At 53.7% G+C, this 16,561-nt stretch overlaps 1 protein-coding gene across 5 annotated transcripts in view; it reads right to left on the bottom strand.

Annotated features, from left to right (window-relative positions):
* The window catches only part of CPNE2 (copine 2), a 55,913-nt gene that overhangs the window by 27,188 nt on the left and 12,164 nt on the right, over positions 1–16,561 (bottom strand). For 4 of the 5 annotated variants that reach the window (XR_008672323.2, XM_063700224.1, XM_031002546.3 and 1 more), the window contains exons 2-8: positions 10,451–10,665; positions 7,905–8,084; positions 5,829–5,903; positions 3,804–3,875; positions 2,084–2,167; positions 1,713–1,802; positions 5–103 (exon numbers count right to left, since the gene is read on the bottom strand). Coding sequence is in view for 4 of the 5 variants with exons in the window: in XM_063700224.1 (XP_063556294.1) it covers positions 5–103; positions 1,713–1,802; positions 2,084–2,167; positions 3,804–3,875; positions 5,829–5,903; positions 7,905–8,084; positions 10,451–10,630 (780 nt within the window). In the remaining variant the exon portion in view is untranslated. The remainder of the gene's footprint in view (positions 1–4; positions 104–1,712; positions 1,803–2,083; positions 2,168–3,803; positions 3,876–5,828; positions 5,904–7,904; positions 8,085–10,450; positions 10,666–16,561) is intronic. The other variant, XM_063700226.1, reaches the window with a different exon arrangement.

Raw genomic sequence — 16,561 nt, 5'->3', positions numbered from 1 at the left:
TCACCGGGACGCTGTCTCGAGCCTCACACATCTGTGACACTGAGGTTTGGAACTCGCCGATGAAGTCATGGCCCCCGTCATTGTCATAGTCGTAGCACATGACCTGGAGTGGGTTCAGCACGGTCACCCCAGAGCTGTCTGCCAAGAGGTGCTCTCCAGCCCCTCTCAACTCCCCAAGCAAACCCTCTGTCTTCTGTTTGGGTAGTGCCTCCCCTCAGCATCTGCCTAGCTGGCCTGGGTAGCTCCTGAACTGCCTCCTACAGGAAGACTTCTGTGATTGCTGGGAAAAGGAGAAAGTGCGTCTGTCCCACTGATGGAGGCTGTACCCTCTAGTGCAGGCAACTCCACTCCTGATACACCTGGCAAATGGCTCCCCCTCCATCTCGGGTTGTGACCCACCCAGCTTATGGCCTGGGGTCCTCCCTAGACATATTTTTTTTCTGAGACGGGCACAGAAATCACAGCTTTATATGCTGTCTGAGCTGCCATGGCTCTCCTAGGAGGAAGGCAGGGATTATTGTTCCCATCCCACTGATGGGTAAACTGAGGCCCTGAAAGAGAGGTACCTGCCCAAAGTCTCACAGCAGCAGTAGCAGACCCAGTACTAGAACCTAAGATTCCTGGTATCCTACTTGGGAATCTCTGTCCTGACCTAGCTGTCTCCCCAGTCCCATCTGCTCTCAGACCCAGCCCCTGGGGACCAAGAGCTTTTATTTTTTATTTATTTGATTTTATTTTATAATTTTTTTTGAGACGGAGTCTCGCCCTGTTGTCCAGGCCGGAGTGCAGTGGCGCGATCTCAGCTCACTGCAAGCTCCGCCTCCTGGGTTCATGCCATTTTCCTGCCTCAGCCTCCCGAGCAGCTGGGACTACAGGCGCCTACCACCACGCCCGGCTAATTTTTTGTATTTTTAGTAGAGACGGGGTTTCACGGTCTCTACTAAAGACCGTGAGAGGGTGGGTGAGAGGCCTCACGTGAGAGGCCAGGGTGGTCTCAATCTCCTGACATCGTGATCCACTCACCTTGGCCTCCCAAAGTGCTGGGATTACAGGCGTGAGCCATCACGCCCAGCCTATAACTTTTTTTTTTTTTTTTGAGACAGAATCTTGCTCTGTTACCCATGCTGGAGTGCAGTGGCTCAATCTGGGCTCTGCAACCTCCGCCTCCCACGTTCAAGTGATTCTCCTGCCTCAGGCTCCTGAGTAGCTGGGACTACAGGTGTGCATTGCCATGCTCGGCTAATTTTTGTATTTTTAGTAGAGATGGGGTTTTCCCATGTTGGCCAGGCTGGTCTTGAACTCCTGACTTCCAGTGATCCACCTGCCTCAGCCTCCCAAAGTGCTGGGATTACAGGCATGAGACACTGCACTCAGCCAGAGGACTGAGAGCTTTTAGAGAGACTGGTAATCACTGTCCTCATCATGCCAAATTTGATAATTTCCAAGGTGTTTCCCTAGCTAGCAGCTCTGCAGCCCTCTGGGGAGGGCAAGAGAGTTTTAGAGAGGGGCTCAAAGGTGGGGGCCCTGCCCGGGTACTTCAGGGCATCAGATAGATCCATGATGAGGACCCAGTCTCCAGTCCTCCCTCCTCCAAAGATGGGGGTTCGTTCCACTTGTATAAGAGCTTTCTACAAGGCATCCCCGGGAGCCTCAGGTAGACTGGGAGGCTGGAGCTGGCAAGGTGGGGAGCAGGGTCCCCAGAGCCCCCTCACCTGGATGGGCTTCTCCATGTCCCCATCACACAGGGACACCAAGGGCACTGTGAATGGCTTCCACACAGGGTCCAGTGTGTACTTGATCACCTGTGGGACAGAGAGGGATGCTGTGAGCTCAGGCCCTGGGCAGCAGTGCTCTGGGGTTGGGTCAGCCCAATGGGGACAGGGTGACAAAATGGAGACCCACAGCCATACTTCCAGAGACGGAAGTGAGCGTCCCTGTGGCTGGGAGGAAGCATGTCCCTCAGGTGCCACTGTGGGTTTTCCTGCACACTGAGTGGCTGTGACCGCACCTCCCTTTTTCAGAGCTGTGGAGGGGCTGGACTGCAGGCCCACTGCTTAGAGATCCCTGGACCCCACGTACCCACCTCAGTCCTGTGGACCAGCATCCACTTGCCATCGTCTCCTGGCTTATAAAACTCCAGAAAGGGGTCTGACTTCCCAAAGAGGTCCTGGGAGAAGTGGGAGGATGCGGGTGAGAGAGGTACAGCCCTGCTAGGTTCAGGCAGATGGGGGTGTGGCCCTGCTGCCTCCCCAGCCGGGTGTCAGGATAGGAGCTGTGGGCAGAGCCAGCCTGGCCCCCTCCCCTCAGCCTCTGCAAGGCTCAGCAAGAGGCCCAGGGCAGCTGCAGCCCCCTGGGATCAACCAGGTCCCCCAGCAGAAACCCCCCACCCTGAGGCTGTCAGAGCTTGTGCTCAGAGACCCTCCAAGACTCAGAGCCTGTGTGAGTCAGAACTCCGGCATTTTAGATGGGCCAGGACTTCAAGAGGGTGACTATTCCCAAGGTAGGGTGAGGCTCCCAGCAGGGTGTCATTTAAGTTTATTTTATTGGGAATGTGAAAAACTGAAACTATCCTGCACATGACATAAGGAATATCATGGCCTTTAAAAAATCATTTAAGGTTTAAAAAGTGCCACTTTTTGTATGTGAATCTATCCATCTATCTATCTATCTATCTATCTATCCATCCATCCATCCATCCATCCATCCATCCATCCATCTATCTATGGGGTCTCACTATATTGCCCAGGCTGGTCTCAAATTCCTGGCCTCAAGTGATCCTCCTGCTTCAGCTTCCCAAGTAGCTGGGATTACAGGTGTGAGCCGCTGCACCTGGCAACTGTTACTTTAAAGAGGTTATATTCAAGTTAAGGAGACAGAAAATAAGTAAAGAAAGTATGGGCCAGGCATGGTGGCTCACGCCTGTAATCCCAGCACTTTGGGAGGCCGAGGTAGGCGGATCACAAGGTCAGGAGATCGAGACCATCCTGGCTATCATAGTGAAACCCCGTCTCTACTAAAAGTACAAAAAAAAAAAAAAATTAGCTGGGCGTGGTGGCAGGTGCCTGTAGTCCCAGCTACTCGGGAGGCTGAGGCAGGAGAATGGCGTGAACCCAGGAGGCGGAGCTTGCAGTGAGCTGAGATCACACCACTGTACTCCAGCCTGGGCAACAGAGCAGGACTCTGTCTCAAAAAAAAAAAAAAAAAGAAAGAAAGTATGCTAGACAGTAATAGTGTTAAGGAGACAAGAAGGAGGGGGTGGGAAATTGAAGACCAATTTCAGGGAAGGCCTCGTTGAGGAGGTGATGTGGGAGCAAAGGCTTGATGGAGGTGAGAGGGTGCCGTGAGAAAATTCAAGGAAGAGAGTGTCCCAGGCAGAGGGAACAGCAAGTGCAAAGCTCCTGAGGGAGGAGAGTGCCTCGTTTAATTCACGGACAAGGGGCTAGGTTTGGCTGAAGCAGAGTGAGGTGCGGGGAGGAGGGGTGAGGTCGGAGAGTCGGGGCACTGGGGACACATCGGCAGGGCCCCATTGGGTAAGGACCTTGGAATGTACTTACACTAAGTGAGATGGGGATGCCCCGATGAGCAGGTTTCCAGCTGTGTTTTGAATACCCCTAAGGGATGGAACACTCACTACCTCAGAGGTGAAGGAGTCCTAATCTGGAGTGGCCAGGAGGGCCCTGTGCTGGACCAGTCCCTAGAATGTGATGGAGGTGGTGGCCCGAGGTCCCGGAATGAGGCCACACAGCCCTGGGGCTGGTGGGGGCTACTGTTCCCAATGGGAGCCCTTCCTCTTCCCGCCTTACCTTCTTGTCCAGCCTCCTGCCCGCCAGGCTTAGTGTGATGACGCGGTTGTCGGACAGCTCCTGGGCAGCGATCTGTAAGGCCAGGGACATGAGGGGCTCCTCAGACTCCCCCAGCCTCCTTCCAGGTAGGATGGCACAGGGTGCCCCAGGAGCAATCCTCCAGGGCTAGGAGGGGGAAGGGAAGGGCAGTGCCAGGTGACCTTGGACAAATCTCTTGTCTTCCCCACACCTCAGTTTCTATCTTCTGGAAAATGCGGGAAATAACCCATCTGGAGATGAGGAGTCAGGAAGCCGATCTACGCAAATCCACAGGGCCCATGGGGTGGTGGGCAGAGATGAAGCAACGACCAGACACCGGGGGTGGTCTTGAGTCCCTGGGAGAGGTTCTGGCCCAGAGAGCAGCATGACCGGCCTTCTCCTGCCCCTGCGGCAGCCACAGAGAGCACAGCTTCCTCAGAACACCAAGGTGTCAGCATCACAGCCACTTCATTGTACAGCTAGGGAAACTGAGGCCCAGGGGAGAAACTGAGTCCCATCAGTTCACATTGGTCATCTGTCCTCCATGCATTCCCCATCAGCTATGGTTCCCTGACCCCAGCCCAGCCAGTGATGGCCTAGCTGGGCGACTTCGAGACTGCTGAGGCCCCCTGTAGGCCTCTCTCCCTCCCCTGCTGCCCACAGCAACACAAGTGGGCTGGGGCCTTTCGCTGGGGCCTCCTCTCCTCTCCTGCCTCTAGGATGGCCTCACCCAGCGCAAGGCATCCGGCCCTCTGGACCCACAGACAGAGGCCAACCATGTTGCCCGTTCTCCCCTGCCGTCCTCCCACTGGGACTTGCTCAACAACCCTATAGGGTAGGTCCTATTATCACCCCCATTTCCCAGGGGACGGGATGGAGGCCTAGAGTGGAACTGCCAGAAATGCTGGGGTGATGGCATACCCGGCTGAGTGGGGTCTGTCTGAGATGGCTTCTAGGTGGAAGCTGCCTTGTGAAGGCATTCATTCATTCATTCATTCATTCATTCAGAGGTGGGGTTTCACTCTCTTGCCCAGGCTGGAGGGCAGTAGCATGATCATAACCCACTGCAGCCTCAAACTCCTGGCCTTAAGGGATCCTCCTGCCTTAGCCTTCCAAGGAGTAGTACTACAGGTGCAAGCCATGCACCTGGCCTGGGAAGGCATTTAGATGGGCCAGTTAGGAACCAAGAGGTTGGGGGAGGTTGTTTGGGAGGTGGTGATCCGTGGGGCAGGAACAGAGTAAGAGCCTGAGGTATGTTCAGGATATGCTAAGAATTCAGTTTGCTTTGAACGCAGGGCATTTAAGTGAAGGAGATTAAAAAAACACCAAGGCAGGAGAGCCAGGCAGGGTCTGAGGGGTCCTTCACAGCCTTGAACCGAAGGGTTGGTCAGGCAGTGGGGAGCCATGTGAGGTTCCAGGACAGGGGAGTAACACACGGGAACACACAAAGGCATGGCTTCTCCCTCCAGCCTGGCTGGCTCCCCAGGCATCACGTGGGCTCAGAAGCCAGCCAGACAACCAGGGGACGATCTCGCTAGCTCAGCTGCCCGAGGGAACTTCCTCTCTGGGCCTCAGGGGTGGCCCTGGCTTCTGGGAGTCTTTGAGGACCAAGGAGCTCATCCCGGCGAAGGGCCTGTGCATCTCCGGCGGAATTACTGCGCATCGCGGGAGTCATTGCGCATTGCAGGAATCATTGTGCGTCGCAGCCACAAGCAGGGCACTGATGGGCAGGGCACTTCTGAACGACCCCCAGGGGAGGGCAGGCAGGGGCCAGTGCAGGGAGGGGGCTGCTGGCAGGGCTCTGGAGGCCTCCCCAGCTTGTCAGCCCCCACTGCATCATTTGTGGAGCCAGCAGCCGGTTGCTAAGAGACCTGTTGCTAAGTTGTAAGTTGGGCCTTTTTACTCCAAACAAAGCTGGTGATTATCTGCCAGGGAAGCGGCCCATTGATGGGGGAGGGTGTGGGGTGAGGGTGGAGGGGGTGCGGAGAGCCGGGAGGGGACTGGTACCGTAATCAAGCCCTTCCCCGCAGGCTTGTCATTCAGCAGCAGCAGAGGCCTAGTGATCTTCTTGCTGGAGACGATCTAGGGGAGAGAGGAGAAAGGGCACTCAGTGAGGAAGTGGGGGAAGCTCGGGAAGGAAAAATCCTCCACCGGCACCGCTTGGCAGGGCTGCACCCCGCCCTGGCTGGCTGGTGACCTGCCTGAGCATCACCATCACCCTGGGAGGCGGACAGCAGCCAATCTGGGCAGTGAGGAGCCTGAGGCCCAGAGAGGGTAAGAGACCTGCCTGAGGTCTCCCGCTGCAGTTGGACTCCCACTGCCTGGTTTGCCCCTAGGAAAAGGCATTTTGGAGACAACTGTGGGAGGTTAGCCCCCTAACTCCCTCCTCCAGAGGCATTCCACAGACCCCACCTGCCTCAGGATATGATCTCTGATGGACAGAGTCAAGCTCAGATTCTATGTATTTTCCTTTTGAGACAGGTCTCGATCACGGCTCACTGCAGCCTTAACCTCCTAGGCTCAAGCGATCCTCCCACCTTAGCCTCCTGGGTAGTTGGGACTACAGGCATGCACCACCACGCCTGGCTTTTTTTTTTTTTTTTTTTTTTTTTGGTAGAGACAAGGGCTCATTATGTTGCCCAGGCTGGTCTCGAACTCCAGGCTCAAGTGATCTTCCCGCCTTGGCCTCCCAAAGTGCTGGGATTACAGGCATGAGCTATAGAGCCTGGCCAATTCTTTCTATGTATTTTTATTGGTTTGAATAGGTAATACACTCACACAGGGTGCAATAATCAAAACAACATAGAGAGGAAAAGTGGGCCACATTGCAAAGTCACCCTCCCACCTGTGTCTGCCCACTGCACTCAGGGGCCAGCATGGTTCGTGCTTCCTGGGTGCAGTGCGAACGTCGTCCTGTGCAGCAGGGAGCACACATCAGTATGATCTAGTCCTGCTCCTGCGGGGCTAGTTCTTCTCCCCAGATCCACACACCTGCTCTGTGCCCTGGGGACTGTGCCACCTGGCTCTTTTGCCCTCTGGCTTTCAGAAGTTCAGCCAGTTGGGGGGATGGGCAGGAAACGGGAGAGCAGGTGGCGTGAGAGGTGGGGGCCCCCGTTTGATGGGAGCTTCTTCATTACTCTGTCTTCTGCCTCAGTTGCAGTCCAGAGCCCTCCCTCTATGGGCCACAGGTCTCACCAGGCCCTGGCAATGCCACTTCCTCACCCTGCCTTCCTGCCAGGTGAAGGTGGTCAGCTTTCCTCTGGGGCTAAGCCCTGGACTGGTTTCCCCATCCCTTGTCAGTTCCCTGCCCTGTCCACAAGCCCTTAAGCTCTCTTCTCAGTTATACCACAGGGTAGGGACCCTGACTACTGTACCCTGCTTCTTATGCAAAAAGTAGACATCACAACCATGGCAGTCCCTTGCTTTCTGCATGGTCACCATCTCCTGGAAGGCCCCGGGCATTTCAGTCTCCACTAGGACCCCTCAAAGCATTTTCCATTTCATTCCCTCATCAACCGTGTAGGTTGGGCAGAGCAGTCATCATAATCCCCAAGGAAAATGTGGGGAAACTGAGGCCCAGAGGGGGATGGGAGCTTATCCAAGGGCATACAGCCATAAGGAATGATTGAGACTTGTGTGAGGGGCGCCTAGCCCCGCTTGCTCCCGGCCTCCAGGAGCTTACCAAGGACTGAGATGGATGGGGAAGTGTGGCCCAGAGAGGGAAAGGAAGTTTCTCAAGGTCACACAGTGAGTCTGCCACAAAGCGGGACTACTGTGGGCGTCTTGGTTGCTGGTCAGATGCTCCTACCCCCAGAGGTCAAGACCACACCTGATTACATCTAACCATCGGAATCCCTGGCCACCTGGGGCCCCAGATCCTGAGAGGCATTCTGTTCGGCTGCCTCTCCAGATGGGAGCTCTTCAGCCCGGCCTTGAACCCGCCAAGACTGTTCCCCACTCTGCATCTGCACTTTGGGACCCACCCAGGAAGATGGGGCTAGGGAAAGACAGCACGAGAAGAGACTTTCTGAGGGGTTGCCCGGTCTTTGGGCCCAGGCTCCCACCCAGGAGTGCCCAGCTCACCGTGCCCAGGCTGCAGGAGAACTGGCCCAGGAAGTCATGCTCATCCAGCCGCATACTGGACTTGTCCTGGTCAAAGAGTGCGAACTTGAGCTTCTGTACCTCCTCGAAGTGGTAGTCAAGCACGAACTTCTTGGAGAAGGCGGGGTTGAGGTTGTTGATCGCGGTTTCTGTCCTGTCGTACTAGCAGAGGGGCAGGAAAATGGAAGTCAGAGTCAAGGCAGCTGGTCCAAGACCTCACAGGCTGCTGGAAATCATTCTGCTAACTTGTACAATGCCTACTCTGTGCCAGGCTCTTGTGATCATCGTCAGTGACTCACTATCCCCAGCTCACAGACAAGGACACTGAAGCACAGAGAGGTTAAGTGACTTCCCCAGGGCTGGACAGCTTGTGGAGCAGGGCCGAGATTCGAAACCGAGGTCTGACTCTACTACCCACACTCTTAATTCTTTGGCCCTGGCTCCCTACCCAGGTGCCAGGGTAAGAGCTCAGGCCCTGCCCCTGCCTGGGGTAAGAGATGGAGGACAAGGCCCTTTCCCCATCTGGGCCTCCGTTTCCACCTCTGTAAAGGGAAAGGATTTGACTACTTGTGGTTTTCACTTTTTATTTTGGGAAAACCCTTTTTCAAACCACGTTTTACATGGAAACTGAGAGAGGAAACAGAAAGAAGGGAGGATCCTTCGGGGGAGGTGGGGTCAGGGACTCCCCACGGGAGCGCAGGGAGATGTTTGTATCTTGTATAGAATCCTGACACTGTGCATGCAGCCCAACACCCCACCTACTGTGGATACCAAAGCCTGGCTGAGGACAGGGCCTTGTACTGTGGGTCAGTGGTGGCACTGGGACAGGAAACCCGCCTCCTGGCCTCTGGATGCTGAGGCCCCAAACCGCGGAGTCTGGGTGACAGTCTATTTTGGGGCCCAGGCTGTGTTGACTTTTCCTCCCACCCAGTCCCTTTCCAAGGGCTGGAGCAGCAGGGACGGAGGAGGTCTTGGCCCTGGGCTATTTTTAGCCAGGGTGGCTGGCCTGGGTGGGGGCAGAGGTTGTCAGGGAGGGTGGGGGGTTGTGCCATGAGTCAGGGGGATACCACTCCCTGGGGGCACTCAGGGGTTCTAGAGACCTGGTAGAAGGGAACTGTGCCCCCAGACATGCCTCTCACAGGCCTGTGGCTCCCCCAGGAGTCCTCAGCTGGCCTCATGTCCCACCTCCCACTTATAGTTGTACCATCAACACGCTGGGTGACACAAAATTCCCTACCCACTCTGGGGCCCCTGTTTCCCCCTCTGTAAAGTGGGTCAACAATCCCACACCGTTTTCTTGGCATCACAAGAAGGAGCCAACATCCATGGGAACTCTTTGTAAACCACAGTATGTTCAGGTGAACTCCCACCGTGGCCTAGTTAAATATCCATTAAAAAATACACACATTTTGGGAAATATACATGCATATAAAGCCATCTGGAAGGCTGGATACCAAACTGTTAACAGTGGTTCTCTATGACAGGTGGGTTCCTAACAATTTTGATTTTCTCCTTTAGGTTTATCTGGATTCTCTACATTTACTCCAATAGTTTCCTTTTGCAAAAGCAAAGCAAGTTTTAAAACCTGAAGGTCTGAACAGCTTAGGTTTCTCAACATCCTTCCTCAAGCTGCAACTCTTTCCAACCTTCAAGCCAAAGTCTTCCAGCTCAGAAGTCCTTGCCTGGGGCACCATTAATATCCCCAGATCTGGGGCCTTCCAAGGGAGTCAGCAGAAAAAAAATATATAATAATTTCACAGATGAGGAGACAGGTTCAGAAAGGGACAGCCACTTGCTTAAGGCCACACAGCAGGGAGTAGCATCACTGGGCCTTGGACCAGCTCCCAAAGCCTGAGCTCACTGTTGCTCTGTTTCTCACTGACCATGTGTTCATTTAGAAAGGTTATTTAAAAGCGGAAGCAAACATTTCATAAAACTATAAAATGTTAACTATATATAACAATTTATAACAAGATGGGGCGTGGTGGTTCATGCCTGTAATCCCAGCACTTTGGGAAGTGGAGGCAGGTGGATTGCTTGAGGTCAGGAGTTCAGGACCAGCCTCGCCAACATGGCGAAAACCCATGTCTCTACTAAAAATACAAAAATTAGCTGGGCGTGGTGGTGCACACCTGTAGCCCCAGCTACTCGGGAGGCTGAGGCAGGAGAATTGCTTGAGCCTGGGAGGCAGAGGTTGCAGTGAGCTGAGATCTCACAACTGCACTCCAGCCTGGGGGACAGAGAGATTCTGTCTCAAAAAAAAAAAAAAAGATATCAAATAATCACTATAAATCATATAAATATAAATCTATAGATTTTAATTGTAATAATTTAAACAAAGTAATATTTTAAATATATTTAAAATAAAATTTCATTTTAAGAGTAACAATTTACCAAGTAATCCCCTGCCACCAACCCACACTCCAACTACTTCTATTAGAGTTCCTGGATCCCAGTCCTGGGAGACTCCCCCTCCCCAGCAGCCTAGCCACCCCCTTACCCACTGCAGACACACGGAAGAGCCTCACCTCGATCCATCTGCCATTGTTCTCTGTAAAGAGGACACAGAAGGGGTCAGACTTGGAGGTAACATCCCGGTCCAGTAGGTTCTGGCCACTCACTGACAGCTCCACCTTGCACACGCAATACTGGGGGCCCATGGGGGCTGCCCCCGCTGCTGGGGCACCCCCACTGGGTATGTGGGCCATGGGAGCCGGTGGCGGTGGCAGGAGTTCCTGGCAGTCTAGGGGAACAGGAGTGAGGGTCAGAGAGTGGACAGATACCTGCTATGCTGCCCCACCATAGGCAGGCATTACCACCTGGCCTTTAAGAGGTGAGTGGAGAGATGGAAGGCAAATTGAGGCGGGTTGTCAAATAACATGGGCAAAGGTTTGGAGAAAGAAGAATGCAAGGAAATGCATGAAAAGGGAGTCTCAGCTGAGCGCAGTGGCTCACGCCTATAATCTCAGCACCTGGGGAGGTCAAGTGCCTGGAAGCCCGGAGTTCAAGACCAGCCTGGCAACAAGGAGGATCCTGTCTCTGCAAAAAATATTAAAAAATCAGCCAGACATGGTGGTGCGTGCCTGTGGTCCCAGCTACTCGGGAGGCTGAGGCAGGAGGATTGCTTGAGGCCAGTAGTTCAAGGTTGCAGTGAGCCATGATTGCACGTCTCTGCACTTCAGCCTAGGTGACAGAATGATACCATCTCAAAAAAAAAAAAAAAAAAAGAAAAGAAAAAAGAGTCTCTGTCTCTGGTAGCTGTGTTAAATTTGTCTTTGAAGTTTTTCTCTGCTGTGGTCAGTCTTCACCTGTAAGGATGCACAGCTCCTTGTGTGTCGCCCCGTCACATGAGCAACAAATCACAGTGGACATGGGTGTCTCAGATACTAATTGTGCCAGGAAAACCTGGGCTTCTCCTGAGCAACTAGCATGTTGGCATCTTGTGGCCACAGTGGAGCTGACAACTGCTCAGGCTTCTCTCCTTCCTACTTTGGCCACTAGGAAGCTCACTTCTGGTAACGTCAGAGGCGTTTAAACTAGAGTAACTCCATCTTGAATAGGAACTGGGTAAAATAAGGCTGAAACCTACTGGGCTGCATTCCTAGATGGTTAGGCATTCTGGGTCACAGGATGAGATAGGAGGTCAGCACAAGATACAGGGCATAAAGACCTTGCTGATAAAACAGGCTGCAGTAAAGAAGCCAGCACCAAAACCAAGACGGCCATGAGAGTGACCTCTGGTCGTCCTCACTGCTACACTTCCACCAGCGCCACGACAGTTTACAAATGCCATGGCAACATCAGGAAGTGACCCTACATGGTCTAAAAAGGGGAGGCATGAATAATCTGCCACTTGTTTAGTATATCATCAAGAAATAACCATAAACATGGGCAACCAGCAGCTCTTGGGGCCACTCTGTCTATGGAGTAGCCATTCTTTTATTCCTTTACTTTCTTTTTTTTTTTTTTTTTTGAGGCGGAGTCTGGCTCTGTCACCCAGGCTGAAGTGCAGTGGCATGATGTCAGCTTACTGCAACCTCCGCCTCCTGGGTTCAAGCAATTCTTCTGCCTCAGCCTCCCGAGTAGCTGGGACTACAGGCACCCACGACCACGCAAGGGTAATTTTTGTATTTTTAGTAGAGACTAGGTTTCACCACATTGACCAGGCTGGTCTCAAACTCCCGACCTCAGGTGATCCACCCACCTGGGTCTCCCAAATGTGCTGGGATTACAGGCATGAGCCACCGCGCCTGGCTATTCCTTTACTTTCTTAATAAACTTGCTCTCACTTTATGGACTCGTCCTGAATTTCTTCTTGCACAAGATCCAAGAACCCTCTCTTGGGGTCTGGATCGGGACCCCTTTCCTGTAACAGTAACATTAAAAATTCACCCTTGTTCATTGTCTATCACCTTCACCCTGTATCTCTAGCTCATACACAATGACTGGTGCACAGGAAGCATCCAGTATATACTTGCTGAATGAAAAAAGGATGAGTGTATAAATGAATGAATGGACAAACCCTCCATATGCCTCAGATCCTGCCAGCATTGGTCCTTATCTTCAACACACAATTTACCCTTTCACTCATATACAATTTCCCAAAATTCTGTGCCCTGGGCCTCAAGTATCCTCCTCCAGTCAAGGTTAATTACTGACATGTGATCAGTCGAAGGAGTTCTGTTTTCCTTTGAGTGCAAGGTGTTAGTGAGACTGGAGCAACCCATCTCAAGGGGTGGAGGGGGACCTAGGTCACACCCATCACAGGCCCAGCAGACAAGTCCTCTGGCTTTCTCTGCCTCAGTTTCCCATCTGCCCATGAGACATCAGGACACAGCCCTTTGAGCCTCCTGTGGTCAGTTCTCATTTCCACTGGCATGTGTGCATTTAACACTGGCCCTGTCATCCCAGTGGTTGAACCTAGCCCCTAAACACCTACCCAACAATGGCCAGGTTCCAACTCCCTAATACTTTGTCCTCCTGAGGCTAAGTGGTTTACTGACCCTGCACTTCTCCAGTGGAGGGAGGTAAGTGGGGGTGGTGGGTGGGCCCCCTCTGGGAACACAAATCCAAGTCACTGTGCTTGTGAGCACTAATTGAGCATGTCACCTGAACAATGTCACTAATCTTCACTCAGTCTTACGAGGCAAGTATAGTAATATAATTTTCCAGAGGAGGAAACTGAGGCTTTCATTCACTCTAGAGGGTGTACTGAGCATCTATTAGGTCCCAAGAACTGTCCCAGTGCTGGGAATGCTACAGTAAGAAGACTGCTCTCGGCTGAGCATGGTGGGCTCATGCCTGTAATCCCAGCACTTTGGGAGGCCCAGGCAGGTGGATCACTTGAGGTCAGGAGTTCAAGACCAGCCTGGCCAACATGGTGAAACCCCATCTCTACTAAAAGTACAAAAATTAGCTAGCATGGTGGTGTGCACCTGTAGTCCCAGCTACTCGGGAGACTGAGGCAGGAGAATTGCTTGAACCCAGGAGGTGGAGGTTGCTGTGAGCTGAGATCACGCCACTGCACTCCAGCCTGGGCAACAGAGCAAGACACTGTCTCAAAAAAAAAAAAAAAAGATTGCTCTGTCTTAGCCCTTGCAGGGCTCACAGTCCAGTCTGGCAGGAATACAATGAGGGAGCAGGGAGAGTGGCCAGGACCTGCAGGAGCTGTGGGCTCTGATAGGGTGTCTGAGTTTCATTCTGAGAGCAATGGAAAGTCTTAGAAGCAGAGAACTGACATTATCTGATTTGCGTTTTTAAAAGCTTAGTCGGTCCCTTGTGGAAGGGGTTATCAAGCTAAGGAGAGGTAGCAGAGAGACCAGTGAAGAGGCAGCTGCTGTCCTCCAGGCAGGAAGGATCAAGCCACCATCACTATGCTGGGTCCACTCCTCCTCTCTTTCACCCAGGCCACGGCGCACTCTGGAGTGCCAGCCTTTTGCTGGGCAGATGCAGTCCCCTGCAAGCCCCGGTCTGCAGGAGGCCAGGGTGAGAGTGGGGCTGGCAGCGGAGACCTCCCAGCTTCCCCTCCAGATCCAGTACTCCCCGGACATGCCTGGCAGGGGAAAAATCTGGACAACAATGAAGCTGGTCCTCAGCCCCCTCCCTCCCAGCCTTTGTTCCTAGAACCTTGTTATAATCACACGAGCTCAGAGCGTCAGGACAGCACTACAATTTGCCTGCAGGATTTATTCTTGTCGTGTAAAAATCAGTTTCCACTGGAGGAGCTGGTGAACTGCGTTCACTCTTACTGTGTGCAGCTGGGCAGCTGTGCCAAGTTGGGGTGGGGTGGGGAAGGGGGCAGACAGGGATGTCCAAAACCTTGCTGTGTGGCTGAGAGCGCCTTCCCATGCCTGCAGGACAATTGCCCCCATTTTAGAGATGAGGAAACTGAGGCCCAGAGAGTAAAAGTCACTTGCTTGAGGTTACAGGGCCAGGAAAAGGCAGAGACAGGGTGTGAATCAGGTCTCCCAGGCCAATGCTTGGCCTTTTGCCAGGGTGGGGAGATTGCTGAACATTGTGGGACCTAGGCAGGGACACCCAGGACATCAGCCAGGCCAGGGGAGCCTGAGGCTAAGCGGGCAGGTTGTGATCAGGGCTGGGGAAGCCAAGGGCATTCCCCCATTTGAACACACACCCAGGATGGGCCCCAGAGTATCCGAGTTCACCAGTTCCTCTGGGTCACCCAGTCCACACCCCTGCATCTCTCACCATTGCTGGCGAGGTGGATTCTAGCTCACCTACCCCCTCCTCACTTCACAGGCCCCCTCTGTGACATGTTAGATGCCACCTGGGCCACCATCTCCTGCTGCCAAATCAGACACTTCTCTTCTCATTCTGAGGGTGTCAGGCACACACGCCCAGATTCACGTGCTTCCTTGTCCATTTACACACGTGTGGTCACATACACACACATACACATACGCACCCAGACTGACAAATACAATGACAGATGCTCATATGAACACTCTGGGGTCACCTCCTTCTGTCCCCATCACTACCCTACCCCCACCCCTCTGCCTCATCCAAGCCCCATTATCTTGACTTGATTACTATACCAGCCTCCTGCCTTTCCCTCCCTCCAGCCTGACTGAGGGCATGGGCAGGAGGGACAGGTCACAGGGGCAGGGGGCGGTGGCTGGGCCAGGAGCCCCCAGCTCACTGCAACTCCACCTGGATCGGCTCAGGCCCTGGCTAGAGTGAGCGATGGGTGGGTGGGAAGGGAACTCCTCCCCGAGCCAGGGGCAGGTCCTCCCATCTCCAACTCACCCTCTGGCTGGAAGCTTCTGGATCCCCGAAACGGGGAGCACATGATGTCTGGAGTTGGGGCAGGCGGGGGGAAGAGTGGGTCCCTCTGCGCCAGCCCAGCAGCAGCCAGGCGTACTGGACCCTGAGGCCTGACGCAATGGAAAAAGAAACTACAGCTTAGGCTGGGCCAGGGGCCCCCTCCCCTCCTACCCCAGCAGGAGGGCAGGCAGGCAAGGTGTCATTAAGGGAGGGCTGGGCCTGCCATGCGCATCTGGGCACGATGGAAACACCCCTGGGGCAGCCCCCACCCCATAGGTAATTTGAGGTTTCAGGCTGGGGGATGGGATGGGGAGCCAGGGCCTGCTTCAAGCATGGTCCTGACTCCTGGCACAGATGGGCACAGCCCTTCTGGGGTGACCAGACCCCCCAGGCAAGAAGCTTGGAGAGGGGTTTATGAAACTAGTGGTCCCTTTTACAGATGGGTCAACTGAGGCAAAGAGAGAACAGGGCTTGGGAATTCCCAGGCACTGATTCATTGGTTCATTCAACAAATACTCCCTGAGCACCCTGGGGCTATGCAGTTAATAAAACACACAGGAGCCAGTGGTGGCTCACACCTATAATCTCAGCACTTTGGGAGGCTGAGGTGGAAGAATGGCTTGGGCCCAGGAGTTTGGGGCTGCGGTGAGCTGTGATTGTGCCACTGCACTCCAACCTGGGTGATAGAGCAAAACCCTGTCTTAAAAGGAAAAAAAAAACCCCAAAAAAATGGACACATAGGATTCAGCCCTCACAGGGTCCACTGACCCCAGCGAGGAGGCATCTTGCCCTTAGGCAGAAGGACAGGCTTGGACATTGGTGCTGAGCCACAGGCCTAGAACATCACGGTTTTAGCCAGAAAACTAGGAATTCATCGTCCTTAATCTCCTTTTATCTTCACCTCCTATATGCCACCAGTGCTGCTGATTTCACCTTCAAGCTGCATTCAGCATCCGTCCTCTCCCCACTTCCACTATGTCAGCCCAGCCAGGCTCCCATCATCTCGTGCCCAGACACACCCTGACCCATAACAGGAATCTCTGATGCAAGCTCAGCTGCACTCTCTTTTCCACACGAGAGCCAGAGGGAGTCTTTAAACCCAGAAGTCAGATGCCACCATGGCTCTACCTGAAAGTCTTCCTGTGACCTCCTCATCCAGGTCAAACCCCAAATCGTGCCCAGGATGACAGGACCCTGCCTGACCTGTCCCCACTTCCTGCCACCCTCCCCCTCGCTCGCTTCCTTTGGCCCAGCTGCACTAGCCTCCCTTTGCTGTCAGGCTCTCTCCTGCCTCAGGGCCTTAGCACTTGCTGTTCCTTTTTCTAGGAATGCCTTTCTTCACAGGAAAGGTCTTA

This window comes from Gorilla gorilla, chromosome 18 (genome assembly GCF_029281585.2).
Source record: "Gorilla gorilla gorilla isolate KB3781 chromosome 18, NHGRI_mGorGor1-v2.1_pri, whole genome shotgun sequence".
In the NCBI taxonomy this organism is placed as follows: Eukaryota; Metazoa; Chordata; class Mammalia; order Primates; family Hominidae; genus Gorilla; species Gorilla gorilla.
Note: the sequence above shows the minus strand (reverse complement) of the source record. Positions and strands in the feature narration are given on the sequence as shown.